This window comes from Callospermophilus lateralis, chromosome 17, assembly GCF_048772815.1.
Source record: "Callospermophilus lateralis isolate mCalLat2 chromosome 17, mCalLat2.hap1, whole genome shotgun sequence".
In the NCBI taxonomy this organism is placed as follows: domain Eukaryota; kingdom Metazoa; phylum Chordata; class Mammalia; order Rodentia; family Sciuridae; genus Callospermophilus; species Callospermophilus lateralis.
In genome coordinates this window covers 59595721-59615158 of record NC_135321.1, presented here as the reverse complement: position 1 = coordinate 59615158, position 19438 = coordinate 59595721, and the positions used below count along the sequence as shown (strand labels likewise).

The 19438-nt window shown below is 49.7% G+C and overlaps 1 protein-coding gene across 1 annotated transcript in view; it reads right to left on the bottom strand.

The window, feature by feature from the left end:
• Positions 1–19438, bottom strand: part of LOC143638109 (E3 ubiquitin-protein ligase RNF213-like) — a 62459-nt gene that overhangs the window by 34523 nt on the left and 8498 nt on the right. The window contains 17 exon segments of the mRNA XM_077105622.1: positions 690–828; positions 1114–1258; positions 1662–1789; positions 2211–2342; positions 3071–3189; positions 4112–4207; positions 4740–4870; positions 6416–7962; positions 7965–10023; positions 10670–10825; positions 11033–11226; positions 12142–13294; positions 14298–14462; positions 14572–14712; positions 15682–15899; positions 16919–17084; positions 17884–18470. Of these exon segments, the coding sequence (XP_076961737.1) occupies positions 690–828; positions 1114–1258; positions 1662–1789; positions 2211–2342; positions 3071–3189; positions 4112–4207; positions 4740–4870; positions 6416–7962; positions 7965–10023; positions 10670–10825; positions 11033–11226; positions 12142–13294; positions 14298–14462; positions 14572–14712; positions 15682–15899; positions 16919–17084; positions 17884–18470 (7276 nt within the window).

Sequence of the window (19438 nt, the reverse complement as noted above, 5' to 3'; positions counted from 1 at the left end):
AGCCAGGGGGTCAGAAGGGCAGAGCTGGAGGGACCTGGAGAACCTCAGTGGCCTAAGATCATCCTGCCAACAGGTGGTTTCAGACCCTCAGACCCTCCATCTCAGACCCTGAGCAACCCTCCTGTCCCCATAGCACAGGCTCCTCAAAGGTTGTCTCAAGTCTGAAGAAAAGGATCATGGTATTACAGGATAATAAATGATTACAGATAATAAATGACACTCCTGGGTCCTATTTTTGTACTTGCTGTTACTTCAAGCTGTAGGGATGGGAAGATAATTTCTGTTACTTCCCTGCACATAACCATCTCAATTTCAATAACCTTGAATGGCAAACCTGGCTTTGGTTTATGACATGCTGGCAAACATCCTGAGAACAATTTTTTTTAAAGTTTTCTATTATGAAAAAAGTTAAGGACACAAAATCAGAGAAAGGAAGCCAACCATCCCCATGACCACCATTCAGGTGGCCAACAATCCACCAAGACCAACATCCAGGTGGCCAATAAACACCCTAGGACCACCACCTGCATGGCCAATAACCCACACATGCCCACCATCCAGGTCTGTTTTGGGCTCTTGGAGCAAAAACATAGCTCTGCCCCCCGCACAGATGGAGAAAGAAACACCTGGTGTGCTCCTTCCCCTGGGATGGTATAGTAGGTCCCTGCACTGCCCACTGCTTGCAGTACCTGAAGGTGCCGGCCTCCTGGAGCGCATCCTGGTTTGCAGCCTCTCACCCCACCCACTCCTTCAGACTGCAGAGCTGGTTCTCTTCTTGCTTCTTTAGAAGGAAGGAGAGGCGCATCTTAGATATCCGCAAGAACGCGGCTGTGAAAAGGCAGAAAGGACATAATTTGGTCCACCTGTGGGCACCAAATTGGAGGCTCTGCTGTGCTACTTGACCAGTTCTCCCGCAGAGGGAAGCTACAAGTCCTCTGGCCAGGCCACCTCTAGAGCAGAATTCATGAGATGTCCTGAGATTCCCGCTATGCCAGCTGCATCTGCCAAGCCACAGAAACCTAGAAGGGCAGCTCTCCATACTCAGCCAACTGATTCCCACTGCTCAGGAAGGGCTTGCTGGACTAGGATGAGAAGCAGGGACATGACTCATACCACTGCACACACTATCCCTGTTCAAGAGGCTGAGGAGGATGGTGACTCTCCTCATGTTGCGCGGGCAGCTCTCCTGGTCCCTGAGCATCCCCACGACACTTTGCACACAGCTCCTCAGCAGTCTGGTGGTGTCCAGGACCTGTGCCTGCCAAGGGAGACAGCACATCGCCTGCTGCTGCCATGTCCAGGGTGGGTGAAAGCTACGCTACCCACACGAGAAGGTGGCCTGGTGTCCACCTGCCCAAATCAACAGTGACCAATCTCCATGGTGAAGCTGACCTACTGACCTCACCCGGCTGATACCTGTGTACTGCCCAACCCCCAGAGGACCACTGGCAAGGTGATGGCTGACATCTTGAATTTGGCCAGTAGTTGAGGGACAGCTCCTAGAGCTAACTAAGAGCCTTCATAAAGAAGGGAAAGGCAGATCTTGTCCCCTACACTTCCAGCATAAAGAGAAGGCAAGACTCAGTTTGACGCTGGCACAGCTGCCTGTGCTTCTCCAGATCAGCCACCTGCAGCCAACAGGGGAACAGAGGAGAACTCACTTCACTGCCCCGCAGGTCCGCAGTATCCCATTCCATCTCCTCAGAAACTTCCTTTTCCATTTCCATTTCTGCCACCTCCCCTGACTTGCTGGTCTCTGCCTCCATCACCTCCTCCTGGTTGCCTTTCACTGCAAATGAAGGGAACACAATCAAGTCACCACTTGGAGAAGGAAGGGGGTGGGTAGTATCAGGTCTGTGCCTAGGCTGAGCCTCACCAGGATTTCCTGTCCCAAGCTTCAGTGGCAGCTCCAGTTGAAGGGACATCCATCATCCACTAGTCAGGTGCCCCACAGCCTGAGCTAAGGGCTGGCACATGACCCACAGCACACCAGCTGATACACTAGATGCTGCTCCTTGGCCTTCCCAAGGCTCTGGTTATGTTGACCATGAGCCAGGCAGTTCAGTGCCACATTCTGAGTTCCTGCTGCAGGCAGGTGCCAAGACTCAAAGGTGACTCAAATGTGGCAGCCCTGACTCCAGCTTCACAGGAGGCTGCCTAACTTGGCACCTTTCACCTGCCTTTCGGCCCCCACCTCTGCAGTCTGTCACCTTGCAACTCACACTTTGGGCTGCCTCCTGGCATGAACAGCTGGCTGATGGTGACACTCTGCAGCTTAGTCACATCAGCAGCCATGACTGTGGACCTTCGGAGGTCATCAATGTGCACAGACTGCCACAGCCCTGTGAAGAACAAAGCCACCAAGTCTTCTCACATCTTTCTGCTTTCTTCTTGTGTGTCATGAGTAGGGGCACACCTCTGTCCAGATGCTCAATCACACTACTGTCAGAGTGATGATTGGCACCTCAAAGCCTACATCCCCAAACACACCAAAACCCATCAGACACCCTACATCACATCAGCACACTCACCATCAACATGGGTGTTGAGGCTGATTTATATAGTCATGCAAAGTCTCCATGGATCCTGTTCACAGTTCTTTACGTTCATCTTACCGTACTTACTGTCCCATAATTAGAAAGTGCTGCAAGGTGCTGACAGTTTGACTTTCCATCTATAAAATTATTAAACTTGTTTCCCTCTTTCCAAAATACCAATTGTCTTACATAAGCCAACCGGTGACCTTCCACAAAAAAAGGGATGGGCTGATTTGAACACAGTACTTTCCCAGGAGCAGGCAAAGGAGTCAGCACTAGGGCTGGTGTGAAAGGGGAAGATCTCTGAGTCATTTGTATAATGAAGAGTGGGAACAGGAGTGTGTCCCATGCACTCCTGAGGTAGATCAGGCCATGCTGACACAGCAGCAGCAAGTCCCAGAGCGATGGCTGTGAACAGTGAGCCCAGAGAAGCCCAGAGACAGATGGGGTTGGTGTCTAACCTAGATGCAGCATGGGACCCCAAGAGGCAGCTCAGACATACTTAAAGACAGTCACTCATCTTGCGGCCCTACCTCCATGGAATCCCATGTAGGATGCTCTATTCCTCATCCGGGACAGTTTTGTGATGAAATAGAAGAAGACGCAGCCCTGAGTTCCTTGTATTTTGTTGATTTCATTAATAGCAGAATACCTATTGAGAAAACAAAAATCAAAACAAAGCAAGCAATGGAGCAAAAGCTAAGGTGTGAGATGGCTGCCGTGTCCCAGGAGCTGTTGGGGCTTTACCACATTCCACACAATTCCAGGGGCCACCACATCTCTCACGAGAGGAGAAGGGTGGCTTCCAATTGGCAGGATCACTTCCTGCCTCTCACTGATGATCAGAATCCCCACCCGCCCTGCAGGTCTCAGGGCACCCACATGCCAGAGGTTGGGGCTTACTGGCCTTCCCATTTTGAGAAAGTACAGTGTGGTACGGTGGCCCTTGCACACCCAGTGGCCGCAGATCACCTCCCTATAGGATCTGGCTGGGCCTTAAATTGTACTAGGCTCCCAGTGCTTGAAAGGGGCAGAAGTCACTCTTAATTACATGAGGTAACAGAACACAGCAATTATGAAAGCAACAGATTTATGAACACCACAAAAATGTTGAATAAATATTAATTTATTTATATAGTCTTACTGCCCTTAAACTTATGATAAGTTCTTTTCTTTTTTTTTTAGGCAGTACTGGGGATCAAACCTAGGGCCTCAGACATGCTAGGCAAGTGCTGTACCACCAAGCTACATCTCAGACTGAACTTTAATTTTAATTATGTGATTCAAAATCAAAATGATCAAAAAAGGACTGTAAATGACTGCACACACAGCTTTAACACATTCTCCTAAACACTACAAAAATTCCATTATTGATAGGTCTAGCATTCCACAATTTCTGTGCCATTACTGGCCTTTTCCTTCATCCTTTACTCTCTAGCTTCTCTAGCCCATGTCAGGAGCTGGGAGGGAGAGTCATTCTTATTTCCACACTGTTTTCATGGAAAAAATTCTTCAGGATGTCCTGGGGAGATTTTGGCTTCCTATGTTTTTCTAGAAAACTACTGAGAACATACTTAGCTGATGCAATGAGCTGAGCACTGTGAGTGCCATCATCAAAATCCATCTGGACAATGAGGATTTTATGTCTGTCTGTCTTCATTAAGCTGCTTCTGAAAGGAAAAGAGAATCACCCAAGTGAGTCCTCTGTCCTAAAACATGGGCAGCCACAGCTCAGGAGGCTAAGGTAGGAGGGTCACCAGTTCCAGGCTAGCCTCAGCAACACAGCCAGACCCTATCTCAGAATTAATAATAATAAAAATTAGGGCTGGGGATGTGGCTCAGTGGTAGAGCAGCCCTGGGTTCAATCCCCAGCACAAGCAAAAAACAAAACAAACAAAAACATGGATCATAACACTCCACAAAGTGAAGGGAAACACAGGCCATGCAGAACCCAGCATCCAGGTGGGGTCTCCCTCCACAAGGTGAGGATGCAATCCAATGGAGAAGAAAAGGGCCACACAGTGCTCAGGAGACAGACGGACACAGCTGTCTTACAACTGGGGCCAGAGGGGCATACCAGGAGGCTGAGCAATGAGCCTCCATAGTACTCAGAGTTCCTTACAAGTGGTTACCACACCCTGGCATGCGATACCATGTTCCCAGGGCAGGGGCCAAAGGTGATGGGCAGGCAGGGCACCTCACCGGACTTCCTTGAGGAATGAGTACTCAGTGTCAAACTGCTGCAGTGACAGGATCACAGACTTAGGGCCCTTCACCTCTGCCCCTAGAGCTTCGCAGTCACAGTTCGTCAGCAGTCTGGAGAAGGTGGTGACCTACAAAATGGGCACACAAGCAATCAGCTGAATTTAAGTAAGAGCACAGAGCACCAGGTCAGAACCCAGGGCCAGTGGGCACTCAGACAGAAAGAAGCCCAACCCAGAGCAGTTTTTATATACAAGGAGTGGCTGAGGCAAGCAGAACCTCCAGGGTCAACAGATGGCCGAGAGAAGACTTGCCCTGACTAAAAGATGCTTTGATCTCCTCCTGAGAGGTCAATGTCTCTCTTCTTGCTTTTTTCCCTACCTGGGAGCCTCCTGATCCTTTAGGGCTCAGAACAATGCCATTTCTTCTTGTAATCTTATTTCATGCTCTCAGGAGTTATCCACTGGCAATGCTCCCTCCCCTCAGTAATTCTCCATTCTCTGCCATGGACCACACCCCATAGTGCAAACCCAGACATCATCAGGCACATAAGCTCTCCAGACCCCATTTTTTTTTGTACCAGGGATTTAATGCAGGGATGTCTAACCACTGAGCAATAACCCAACCCTTCCTTTTAGTTTTTATTTCGAGACAGGGACTTGCTAAGTTACTTAGGGCCTCCATAAGTTGCTGAGGCTGGCTTTGAACTCTCAATACTCTTGCCTCAGCCTCCCAAGCCACTGGGATTATAGGCATGTGTCACTCCACCTGGATCTCGTCCCCTTCTCTGGGCCTGTCCTTACTGACAAGTTTCCTATTCCTACATCCAACCACACAGCAGACATCCAAACCTATTCAAAACAGATGTCACCACTGGCTCCCAAACCCATCGTTCCTTCCTGGGAACTCCATGATGATAGCACAAAGCGACAGTGAGCTCAAGAAGGCTGTCCTCCACCTCCTGCCACCCTCCATGGAATTGATGATCAGCCCACCCATGCTGCCAGCTAACCATTTGCAGTTTGCACCATGCCAGAACTTCCTGACAGATCTATCCTCTCAATGTCACTCTCTTACTCCACTGTCTTTCCATCACCCAGTCATTGGGGCATGTCTACGTACACTTTCATTCATAGCTCCTCTCTGTGCAGTCAAGACCAAGCTCAAGGCTATCCACAAGGCCCTCCACATGTCTCTCCACCTATCCCATCCCCACAACCCAGCACTCACAGCTTGAATTTCAAGCTCTGTCAGCAGTCCCTTCCTGGTCTCCTGCACAGATGCAAATTCAGACTCAACACCTGTGCTCCAAGGATCCCTCTGCCTCTGACACATACACAGCCAGCCCTCACAGCGGGCCAGTGTCTTTTAAGGAGAACCAACCTCGTCCATTATGAGAAGCTGTCCAAGAATGAGAAGCAGGCCAATCACTTATAACCCGGGTGGGCCCAGCACTCTGGGAAGTGAACATTGTGCCCAGTGCTGCTGTCAGAAAAGAGCTCTGCTCACAAACAGGTGAGAGAGACCAAAATGGACTTATCCTCGTTTTGCCTAACATGGAGGGGACATACTGGTTTTCCTTCTGAACAGTGCCTTAAATGGAGTTGAGACCTTCTGGCACCAGAGAGCAAGGGCTCTTGGGAGAAAGAAAAAGGAAAGGCTATGGGGGCAGTCACCTCTGTGAAGATGGCGTGGCGCTCCAGGTCCGCATTGTGAAGTTGGGCCTGGAGGAAATCTGCAAAGGAGTGGTGCTGCTGCTTGTTCCAGTATTCCTGGGACAGGGTCTGTGCAGCAAATGAACCTAGTGTGGAGGTGCTCAGCCGCACCACAGCATCTGGTGTGGCACAGTCCAGCAGGATCAGCTGGGCCTCCTCAGATACTCTATGATACAGCTCCTGTGTCAGGTCCCCAGGGCCCTGCCTCTCCACAGCCTGCAGTACCACAGAGGCACAGGCATCAGAGTGGTAGCCGATGAAGACGTCAGCAGGGCTGTACTTGTGCCCAGCCAGGAACTGATGGGCCTTCACGTCAGCAAACTGCTCTGCCCACTGCATGAGCTCCTGCACAATGCTCTTCTGCCACCCCTGCAGCACCAAGCTGAGGTCCAGGTAGTGCTTCTCCACCCAGTTAATGAGGGGCACGGGGAACTGCTCGTACACCACATTTTTCTCCTCAATGACAATCACACGGAAGTCAGGGTGGACCCGACACTTGACGTGATGGGTGCCGAGCCCGAGGTCCACGTACTTCTGGCCCCTGAGGTAGACGTAGTACTGGTTGAGCGCATCGTACAGGCTCTCATAGAGGTGCTGCAGGTTCAGCAGCACCACCATCTTGCCAGTCTCCATGCAGATCTTCACCCGGTTGATGTTTCTGCAGATCTGGGTGTACTCCTGGTCCCAGGGAAAACTGGAACCAAAGATGATCTCGGGCTGCTGGTCCTCACTGAAGAATAACTGCTGCAGGATCTGCAGGGCCACATAGTTTTGGGTCAGTATGAGCAAGTAGCGGGATTCAGCTTCTTCCGGTTCCCCTACTGCTGGCAATATGTTCTGCATACTCCCACAAATGTTCTGCTTGATGAGCTCCAGGGTGCTGACCTCTTCCACACACCCGGCCTCAGGTAAACTGGCCATGAAGATGTCCAAAGCAGGGATGTCATCTTTGCCACTGAAGTTCCGAAGGACTGCCTGTGCAATATCCTGTGGAGAAGGCTTCATGTTAGATGCTCTGGCGGTGGCAAAGACCATCTTGATGAGGCTATAGTAGTCGCGAAGCCCAAAGAATTCCTTGTTCTGCCTGCTGCACACTGTTTCATAGGCCTTGGCAAAAGGAGCGAAGTACCCTCGGACCCTGTCCTGCACCAGGCTGTCTGAAGAGCAGATCCCTCTGGCACTCTCTATGAGCTCCTTCTCACTGGGGCTGTCGCGGGACACAAAGATGCCCCGGTTCATCTTGTCAGGGTCGAGAGCCCAGTTGAAAATACCTATGAAGCCGACTTTCTGATGGGGGGCAGGATCACCTTCAATGTACCCATCTTCCAGCAGTGGGTGCAGAGCCTTCAGGGGCATTTTGGGGGAATCTTCTGCCAAGCCAACCTCATCCAACACCACCACAGACACCTACTGCTGCAGGTCCTTCCCCTGCTGGAAGCGAGCACACTGCTTGAAAGTGTTTATGATGCCCTGTGGGGTGCAGTGGGGGCTACACTGGAACGACACCGCTGCTTCAGGCTGCGGAAGAGAGCGGAGTGCGCGGCCTGGCCCTGCATGGCATCTGCAACTATGGTCTTGGAAAGAGATTTGGAGGTGCCAGGCTTTCCCACAAGGAATAGGGGTATCTTCAGCTCAATGCAGATGATCATCATGAAGACGTTTTCCTTCAGAGCCAAGTTCTTGGCTATGGTTTTCCTCAGAGGCACCCCACTCAGGAAAAGATCCTGTGCATGCGTGATCTCGTCCAGGATGACCCCACTGTTGTCATATGGTTCTGGAAAATACCTGCAAATGGCTCTGCGGTAGGACTCCTTCTCCTTTAGGGAGGCGTGGTAACAGACCCCCACAGCCATCACCAGGGACCAGAGGACGGGGTCTCTCCTGAAGTTATTTTTGCTGACTCTGGTCTCACAGAGAAAGGTGTTCAGCTTCACCAAGAGCATCTCGCTGTGGCCATGAAACCATGTGAACACCTTCACACAGCGCTCCACATCCCGGAGGATGACGAAACTGCACTCACTTTCAGTGTTCCTCATGAACCTCTGAGAGACAGAGAGCACTTCTGTGATCACATGAGTCTCGTCCTCACTGATCCTGACATGATCCACCAGTCTCTGCACAATCTGCTGGATGTAGAGCTTTTCAGCAGTGTCATTCAGTTGCCCAAAGTCCCACACCAGAGGAATCAGGCTCAGGGGCAGGGCATGGACACGGTACACCAGCTGCCTGAGGGGAATAGAGCCCAGCCTATCTGCTGTCTCCTCTGCACTGACCCTGTACCCCAAACCAGCTGACTCCAAACAGCAGATGGTCTCCTGGGAGTGCTTCCTATAAGGGTTGCAGACAGCTATTATGTGCAAGCCTGAGTCCTTCTCCAGGGACTTGCCATCCATGGTTTGGTCACACAAGATTTCCTTAATACAGCTTATGGCTTCTGTTGTGTTGGCTTCATCAAATAACAAGATGGTGTCCAGCTGGTGTTGGTCTTTATTATATAAGGCAGTTTTCTCAGCCTCCAAGACTTTGGAGTGGATCATGGCTGTGGTTGTTCCTCCATGAACCTTGACCAACTTCATGGTCTCAGTCTGGGTACCAGCACGCCACAGATCACAAAGGAATTTAATGAGCCTGGTTTTCCCACAGCCTGTTTCTCCCAGGATGATAACTGGGATCCCACAGCGGAATCGCATCTCAATGGCCAGAATCTTGAGCATGTTGTCTGTTGTAAGCTCATATGTTTCATCGGGATCAAGGGCCTGAGGAATTCCTAGTGATTGGCAGAGTCTCAAGAGTTTCTTATGTCTGGGCAGATTATCAAAGTCAACATTAAAGGGCACCCTCTGAAGCAACAGCCCCTTGTATAGTTCTTTTGTCATGACATCTTTCCTGATTATCTCCCCATTGAGATGGTTGATGGCATCAACGCTGCCATTCTCATTGGGCCGAAGATGGAAGCCTATGAATGTCATGGTCTTGTGGTCACCATTGAAGAACACATATGGGTGAGGCTCTGATTCCCACCTCCTCCAGAGAGTGAAAGGGGTGAGCTCTTCCTCATCAACCCCATCCATGGTGACCATGTGCTTCCCTGGGCTCTGGTCAGAGATATGAAGCGTTGGTGTGGCAAAGTCTCTTGCCATGAAGATCATGAAGGTGACCACAAAATTCTTGAAGCCTGGTAGTGTAAATCCAGTAAAGCCTGGATTACAGAACATACAGGCCTCACAGTCCTTGAGCTGACAGTTGAGGAACCGAGCAAAGTTCTGGAGCTCTGACCAGGAGGGGTTGATGACCCCACAATATATGAGGAGGTGCTGGATGCACTCCCCTAGGGTACCTTCAACAGAGCCTGCTTGGTATTGAAATGTCTCTAGGTTTTGTTTTTGATGGAATCTTTTCAAATATTGGTAAGGTCTTTGGAAAGTGGTACTGCGGAATTCTCTCTCGTCCATTCCAGGCTCTCTGAAGCTTCTCTCAGGGCTCAGCTCCATGGCTATCACTTCTTTGGGAGGTCTGCAGGTGACTCTGGGGAAGATGTCAAGAAAACTAAACTGGGGGGCATGTGAATTCTGCAAAGGAGAGACATAAATATAAGTTAGAACTTGATTTCCTGAAAGATGTATATTAACCCTCCACGCGATCTACTCAGGATTGGCCTTTATGAAAACAATCACTTAAATACACAGTGATTGTTTGCATTCTGCAGCCTCTCATTCACAGAGGCTGGCATCTGCACCTTAGGGTATTAAAGAAGCTCAACTACAGTAGCTGTATTATTAACCAGGAATCCATTTCCAACCCAGTCTCCTGTGGCGTGATCTCTCCTCCAAGCACGAACACATGTGCAACCATAGAACTCCCACCAGCTAATGGCTTTCTATGTGCAAAGTCGCCCTTCTATCTTCACTGGCAGTAAAAGAGACAATGGCCATCAACAGAGGAATCTCCTGAATACTCAGCACAGGTGAGACTCAACCCAGACATAGCATGGATCTGACAGATCCAGAAAATGCAAGACGCTGCCAATCAATAAATACGAGAGCATTCTCATTCCAGACATCATTAAGATCTAAGTCTAAGCATGCATTTCGCCTTACACATACTCGCTGCTCCCTTAACATGAAAGTGGGAAACAATTAAGATGTGTCAACTCAGGCCATAGGCCACAGCAGCAAAGGTGTGCTGTGATCACCTGCAAATGCCCTGTGTGCTTACCAGCTTTGAAGACCTCTTTGGCAGTACTGAATTTCCTACTAGGATTTAAATGATATATAAATGGCATGGGTTCCGAAGCCACATTTTCCCACTTATATCCATTAGGTAATGTAAAATGAGGAGTTTGAAAAGAAAAACCCAAGTTCCAGTCTGTACCTAAAGACAGAGAAGCATGGGTTGAAAATACACAAACGCCAACCATTTCTTCCAACCCCCAGGACCCTCCTGTCTTGTTCCTAAAGAGAAGGGTACTGACCACAGGTAGGTGTAAAAAGAAGGGACTCTTCATACAGGGAGAAGCAAGTAGGGCCCTTGGAATTACACCTTCTGATGTGGCCATTCAGCTGCCAAATAGGCACTTACCGAAGCAGTCACATCAAAGTGGAATATCATAGGCGTTTTCCGAAACTGAGCATCCCAGAAAGATAGGAGGGAGCCCAGGATGCGGCCCTCATCCACCCGAGTGTCAGTCAACCGAACAATCTTTAAAGGCACCTTTTCACTATTTAACTTCTTTTTCAGTTTTTCATGCAATCTCTTCACATAGAGAGACTTCCCTGTAATGTTAAAATAAGGAAATGAGATCCCAAGCCCATGGACCAAGAGGAACAGAATCCAGAGAGATTAGAAGTTACTTCTTAGGCAAGAGCAGTGGCATACACTTGTAATCCCAGGAGCTTGGGAGGCTGAGGCAGGAAGATTGCAAATTCAAGGCCAGCCTCAGCAACTTAGTGAGGCCCTAAACAACTTAGTGAGACCATGTCTCAAAATAAAAAATAAAAAAGGCTGAGGATATGGCTCAGTGATAGGGCACCCCTGAGGTAAATCCCCATTTAAAAAAAAAAAAAAAAAAAAAAAAAAACAGTTACTTCTCTATGTAAAAATCAAAACTGATGCAATGGAACATCAGATTAGAGCATAATTGCACCATGAAGCCAGAGTCCCTAGCTGTCACCCACTCAGCATCCTGGCATTCTCCATGATGACAGCAGTGGAAGTATAATAAAGTAAAAGCAGAGGTATGTCCTGAGCAGGGAGGGGAGGGCAGGTTTTGTCCTGACAGGGCACAGTGATGCTCATGGGATGAAATCAACAGAATGGAAGTCACCACCTCTTATTAAGGACACATGACAGTGACTGAAGGGAGGGTGCAAAGCACTCTTCTCCTGGAGCCAGAGCAGCTGTGCCTCCTCTGATCACACCAATGTGACCCAGAAGAGGTCAAGAGTTTACACAAGAAAAAAGTGACCTGCAGAGAAGTCCATGCCAGGAGGAGCTGGGCTCCCAGAAACTACAACCTGGGTGGAAAGGGGGCCCCTTCTAGAGGAAGCACTGACTGCAGGGAGTCAGACCCTCCTGAGACTCACTTTCCCACCTGCAGAGAGGTGTCATCTGAGGTGCCCACTGCTGCAGAGGCAGGGGTCATTGGGAAGCCCTGAGAGACTGCCTTCCCACCCCAGCGCTCTCATTACCAACTCCAGCTCTCTCTGAGACCACGAACCCCACACACATCCGGTCTCTGAACACAGCTGCCACCGACAGGGTCTGTGCTGGGACCTGGTAGTGATGTGCCAGGTAGTCCTGGATGGCATGGAGGGGTGCCTGGGGGATGAGGTGGACTTTGTACTGGCTAAAGGCTGAGGGCAGGTAGCACCATTCCCGTGCCGCGATGCAGACCACCACCAGCTGGTAGTCCTCCCGGGGACACTGTGTGCACAGGCTGCAGAAGAGGGCCTCTGCCTGGCAGGCCACCTCGTAGCTCAGCTGATCCGCAAACAGCAGGCTGTAGCCCTCGTGCCCCTGGGAAACTGGGGCCAGGCATCGGTGCAAGAACAGGGCAACCTCCTCAAATGTGGTCCCTGGGGTGCAGAGTAGCACCTCATCGAAAGTGGGCAGGGGCTGACCTGGGGCCTGCATGTAGATGGCCAAGGTACCCAACAGCACCTCAGAATGGCCACACAAGACCAGGTTGGGCTGGCCAGCCTGCAGGCCCATGGGGAGAGACCGCTCCACAGGAGGCCTGCCCATCCTGGCCAGGCGAGCCAGACAATGGCCCAGGGCCTCCAGGTCCAGGCAGCCAGGCAGAAAGACACTCATGCTCTCCAGGAACTGTTCCATGGTGGCCCTCAGCTTGGTCACCAGGCTGATCTCAGCGGATTGCAATGGAGGTAATTTTTCCATCACTGTCCTCACGTGGTGTCTGGGAGCCTCACTGAACCCCTTGGTGGCTTTTAAGACATCAGCTGGGGTGCAGTTGACTTTGATGAAGGACAGCATCATGAGGGCAGTTTCGCTGGGACTCTGCTTCCTGAGCTCGGTGCTCAGGAGGACCAGCTGCTCTGCCGTGTAGAAGTTGAGGTAGAAGTGCTCCCTGCGCTTTCTGCTCACCAGCTCCTTCCAGTCTTCCAGGAAGTGCTCCATCTGCCTACAGAGGGCTTCCAGGAGCTGGGTGACGTCCCCACTCTCTGTCAACTGGCTTACCAACTCCAAGTGGAAGTCCATGCAGATGGAGATGCCATTCCTGGGGCAGCAGTAGACCTCGGCAGTCCAGGTCCGGAACAGCATGTTTCCCGCAGAGTACAGGTTCAGGAAGGCTTGAATGAGCCGCTGCACATAGCAGAATAACTGGGGGAAATAAGGGCATAAGGCAGATGTCACAGTGAGCTACTGCAGGGGGACATGCTAATCTAGACACACATGGGTTCTAAGTCAAGGGTTTTGGGTTCACTCCTCCTTCAGGGTCATTGGGAAACACGAAAAGCCTAGAAGAGGGCAGCTACCTTCAGGAAGAGATCAGGTGGCAGATAAGAATGTTGACTGTGGGCTGGGCTGGTCTCAGTGGTAGAGCACTTGCCTAGTATGTGCCAGGACCTGGCTCTATGGCTGCACTGGAGGAAAAATTGTCTACTGTGAAGTGCAAATAAACTGTAAGGAAAGAACCTATAACAGGAGTGGGGGGAGGGAGGGAGGAGTGGGGGGAGAGAGAGAGAGAGAGAGGGAGAAGGAGGGAAGAGAAAGAGAGAGAGACTATTACAAAAACCAACAACCTATATCTACAATTATTTTAGGGTTTTTTTGGTTTATTTTTTTTTGGTGGGGGTTGCTACCAGGGATTGAACCCAGGGTGTTATACCATTGAGTTATGTCCCTGCCCTTTTTCATTTTGAGACAGGATCTCACTAAGTTGCTGACGCTGGCCTCTAACTTACACTCTTCCTGACTCCGTCCTGAGTCACTGGTATTACAGGCATGTGCCACCACACCTGGCTCAGTTACTTTAGTTTTGATGAAGAGTGCCCATTAGAATATTGAGGTGTTTGACTTTGCCAATTTACAGAGTAAATGAAGCCATTCATACTTCTCAGAACTATCTACTTGGTCACCTCCTGCTAAATGCAGCTGATTAACCACCAGTGGTGACAAATCTAAAGGATGCCTCCAGGGCCTCCAGGGCCTCCAGGGCCTGTCCCACCTCAGATGTGGCTCCAGGCAAGGTGCACCCTGCAGACCCACAAGCTCCACTCTCTGGAGCCACTCTGTCCACCAGAAGCCAACCCCTGCCCCTTCCCCTTTGCAGGAAGCAGGGCAGTGAGTATGCCCAGCCTGAGGCAACAGGGCACCTGCTCACCTGAGAAAACCTCTCCACTTCCATATTCTTGTGGTCTTTCTTGCCAGACATCAGCATCAGCTTGTTTAAAAGATCCTTCAGCTCTTCTAAAGTGTAGGAGCGCTCTGGCTCCAGGCCACTGTGACCCCCAAGGAGGATCAGGTGCAGGATGGCATCTGGGGAGATCTGGGAGGCAAAACGTGATTAGAAGCCATTTTCTGGTGGCTAAAACGCTCACTCTGCAGCAGACCAGTGCGTGCCACCAACAGTGCACCTGGAATCTGGGAGGGCTCACCTTGTGGTCGCTTGTGGATGCCCTGATCTCATAGATGCCTCTGCTGTTGATTGCTGTGGCCAGGGACAGAGACGAGAGCTCAATGGACCCATGGGTTTTCTTCACTGTCTTCAGCCACTCCAAGTTCCTAGCAGAATCTCGCTGTTGGGATAAAAGCAGAGAACATGGGCCAGGGTTCGAATGACTATCTTCCTGGATGTCCTCCTCCTGCCTCTGCCCTTGCTGGGCAAACTCCAGCCACCCTCCACTAGGGCTCCAGGCATAACTTCTTGCCTGAGGCTGCCTCAGGTACCCCTGCCTGTTCCCTCAGGACCCTGCCTGTTCCTCAGGACCCTGACCACTCATTGTGACTGCACTGGTGCCAAGTTTCTAGCTGATACTTAGAATGCACTTGGCCTGCACTTATAGTTGATTGGTAAGATAGCCACAGGATGTGCTCTCTGGTGGCAGGCCACCATCCTCCTGGGTTCCCAGAACAAAGGCCCTCTGAGGAGAGATGGTTGACTGAACAGGAGCCCTAAATTCTTAATGTCCTGCATTGGTCCCTGAGCATGACCAGAAGAACAGAAAAAAATCGCAACAGAAAATGAGCTTCTAGCAGAAAAACTGCAAACTGCTCTCTCTGTCCATCTCCCCACCCTCCAACCACATACGGGACTGTCCCAAGGCTGGTGCAGGCCTCTGGACATCTCTTCTCATTGGGTAAGTTATGAGTGTAAGTTTACTCAGACGCTGGTACAGGTAGTTTACTTAAATGTTTTATTTTTCTGATAAAAAAATTAATCAACATCAATTGTGAAAAATACCAAAATGTAACTAAATAAAAGGACAGTTACTAAATTCAGAGAAAACTGCTGCACACCCTTTCACACGCTTCCTACTGTGCTCTTTCCACACTTGTCCTGTAGGGTGGTGACTGCTCTTGACATGCAGCTCTGTAGTTCTCTTCCAACCCAAGACAAAGAAAGCATTTCCATAGTGAAGAAAATCTGGTTTTAAACATCAGTTTAAATGGCTGCCTACACGCCTCCATGCCCACATGCCCTCAAAGCACAGCTGCTTCCCAAGGCTGCAAGACCTCCACACCTTGGAATCAGGAACAAAACTCACCAGCTTACTGGGCAGATGGGGGTCATTTTGCAGAGCCTTCCAGAGTTCTCTTAAAATTTCCATGAACTTTCTGAAGTCTGCCTTCTTGTCCAGCTTATACAGCAGGGACGCATAGCCCTGCACAGCATCATGGAAGCAGGCCACCCGGTCCACGTCAATGTCGCTTTCTCCAGCTGAGATGGAGGCCAGGTCCACAAATACCTTGAGCTCAGTGATGCCTGGGGCAGAGAGGGAGTCAGTACAGGAACACTCCATGATGCTGCACAACTCTCACCTGGGGCAAGATCCTTCGTGAGGCCATCGATAGACACTAAGTAAACACCTAGCGTGTGTGGCACTTCCTGCCTTCCGTTAGGACACCAGGACACATTTTCTTTTGCAGCATATGATGACACCACTGACCAGCATCTAATGTTTACCAAACAATGTCCCAGGCACTGGTCTAGGCTTGTGTGTACCTTATTTCCTTTAATCTACAAACACTATCACCCAAACAAAAACACGTTCCATTGGTAAATAATTTGAATCAAATGTATATGTCAAGATCATTGTAATGTTTTGAGCAACTAATAAAAAAAATAATAATAATGGGCAATCAATTATTTAAAAAACTGAGATAATTCCCCTAGGTTAATTACTAATCAAAGAATGTAAGTCAAAGCAGACTCAGGAGTACAAGGTGGAAGCAGCAAAGCTCTGGATGAGAGCTGGAGCCAGTGACGCCTCAGTGGCCAGCAGGAGGTGGTGTGTGAGTGCTGTCCCCACTCCACCTCCTTGAACTTTCTTTCTTACCTCTCCTCCCCTGCCTCTATCTAGTCCACACAACCACACAGGCTCTATCTAGTTCACACAACCACACAGGCTCTATGTCTAGTTCACACAACCACATAGGCTGCCCAGCCCTAGTCTGGAAGAGAAGTATACAGGTTACACAAGCTTACAGCAGCAACACCCCTCTGTGGGCAAGAGCATGCCTAGGCCTCTGGCAGAATGAGCTTGAAGGAGAAAAAGGAGTCAGGATGCTTATGAAAATGATGCCAGTGTCCACAGATGGAAAGAGCAACAAAGGAAAACAGTTTTAACAGAAGTCTGAAAAGCTGTCCTGATGCAAACTCCACTGTGGGCCTAGAAGCAGACACTGCCCCCGCAACCCAACACATGCAAATGATTGAGGCAGGACATCCTTAAGGTCAGGAACCCCATTTGGCAAACACCTGAAGCTGAGCTCCCACCATACCTCTCAGCTAGTCGTGTAGCCAGCTGACCAGCTCCTTCTGCAGGGCCAGCTCCTCCAGACACTGGCGGCGGGGCTCACCGATGTCCTGCAACAGCTTCTTGGCCTGGATGAGCTGAGGGCTAATCTGGTTCAGTCTCTCATGGTGGGTGGCCTTGAAATCATCAATCTGCAAGATGAAGCTTTGCTATGGGCTGTTCCAGCAACCACCCACACCTGCCCTCCAGTATGCCTGGACAAGCAGCTGCTATAGCAGAGCCTGACACATTCTTGCACCAAAGATAGCATGACCTCCACAGCCCTCCTTGCTAAGCTGCAGTTGCTACTGTCCCCAGTACCCAGGTCCTGTGAGGAAGCTTTCATAGACTTTGAAACCTGCTACTCACAGCAGCCCAGCCAGGTCCATGTTGTTAGCTTCTCTGAGGGGAGTTACTCATAGACTTACCGAAGGGTTCAAGTCTAGGTATAGACAATTCCACACTATGTGTTAAATTTTAAGCATTAACATACCTGTCTCTACTGAAAATCCACACACCTTAGAAATGTGAGACTAAGAAACAGGAAGAGATTCAGGCCTGAGCAATGTACCATTGGAGCAATTGCACAACAGGAGCAATGTACCATTTGGCATTCCCACTGCAACTAGGAGAGGTATCTGGACAGATGACAAAATATTTCCCTTTGTGCTTTCATAACCTAAAGAGATGAGATTCCTCTGGAAAGGGGTTGGTTTTTCTACCCTGAATTTTTGGTTCTCATATAGACCCAAGAAAACTCACTAGCTAAGGAACAGTCACACTGTCTCAAGCAAAGGTAAAAACCCAGGGCTTGGAATGTTCCAGACTTAGTGCAGCCCAGATGAGAGTCCATGGAGGAGGCTGCCTCACTGATTTTCCCAGAAAACCTGGGGCTTCTAAGGAGTCTGAGGTAGACCCCTACCTCCCAGGAGTTCCCAGAAAATAACTTACAAAGTTTATTAAAGTGTAAATAACACTGAAGTCACCAGTCAATCCAAAATCCTTTTTGAACTGCAAGATGACCTTGGCCGAGCTGATTGCCTGGTGCAGGCTATAGTACTCCTTGATCTGTTCAACACGCTCTGAGATCCAGCCCCTCTGGGCCTGGGGGTCTACTTCACACATGATCTGGAGGTCTAAAGTCAGGTCATAGTATTTACCTACAAAGTCCTTGAAGAAGACATTAATTTCTCCAAAGGTGATCTCTCCTGACTTCAGATCCTGAAACAGTTTCATGAACCTCTGGTAACAAGGCGAGTACAAGTACTCATAGGCCTCTAAAAGTGCAAGGGTTTGTCTTTCAGATTCTCCTTGGAGATGGCTTAATGACTCTGCAGCTTCTTCCCAGAAGATCTGGAAGATGTGGCTGTCCATCAGCAAGTCTATCCTTGCAGCCATTCTTTGGACCTCACGGTCCAGGTTGTAGTGAGTCATCAGCTTGCAGGCTGAGGACGCTGGCTGTCTCACCCTCATGGCTTCATTCAGTCTTTTGCAGTTCAGGTCTTCTGAGTGTCTTGCTTCAATCTCTCCAAAATCCACTTTGGAAACCACAAGGAAACATGGAAGTTAAACTGCTAGACACGGTAGCATCTTATTTTACTTTCCTAGTATTTCTAATAACTTCTTTGAGAAAACACAAATTAATATTATTTATGGGATTTTTTTTTCTTAAGAAGAATTCATCCCTCCTCCCCTCCACCCTGCCACAGGATTGTTCATCAGTTTTCATGATAAAGAACAGACTGGAAACTCTTGTGTGGATAGAACAGTTGGAAACACAAATCCATCTCCCTCCCAAATCCCATTCCAGTGACAGATTAGAGAATGCTTTTAAAACATCAAAACCAGCAGGAACAAGGACAGTAGAAAAGAAGCCCAATAACAACACAAGCTAGAAGTAGAAAGATGGCCACACCAGTGGCAAATAACACTTGGGGCCTGAGAACAGAGACCCTAAGGACACAGCAGAGGTGAGTTCAGCCAGGCCCAGCACAAGTTTCTGGCACTCAAGGACACTAGATGTTAAGGTCACCCTAGACTGGAGGAGGCAGAGAGGGAACTGGAATTGGGTTCAAAGTCTGTTTAAGAAGCATTTGGTGAGAGTCCGCCTCCACCATGGAGGCAGATGGGGGCTGCCCGCCCCTTGTCAAGGGGCAGGAAGGACCAACTGCAGGGCTCTCTGGCCTGGAGGCTACTTCTAGACACACACCTGTCTTGGGCAGCTACAGAGGACAGGGAGTATTCAATATAAGGACAAAGAGGATGACACAGTCACCAGGGCAGGAAAACTGGAATAAAAGTGGGGCTCACTCTCCTCCTCTCCCTCTTGGCTCCAGAAATCTGGCAGCAGGCAGGGGGTGCAAATATGACCAGCTCACAAGAGAAGCCTCAAGGACTAGGTCAATTTAAGGGCAGCCACAGAGCCCAACAAGTCACAGCCCAGAAGCCCTTTGCCTGTCCATCCACCTGTGGGGACTGTCTTCATACAGACAAACGAAAATCTCCA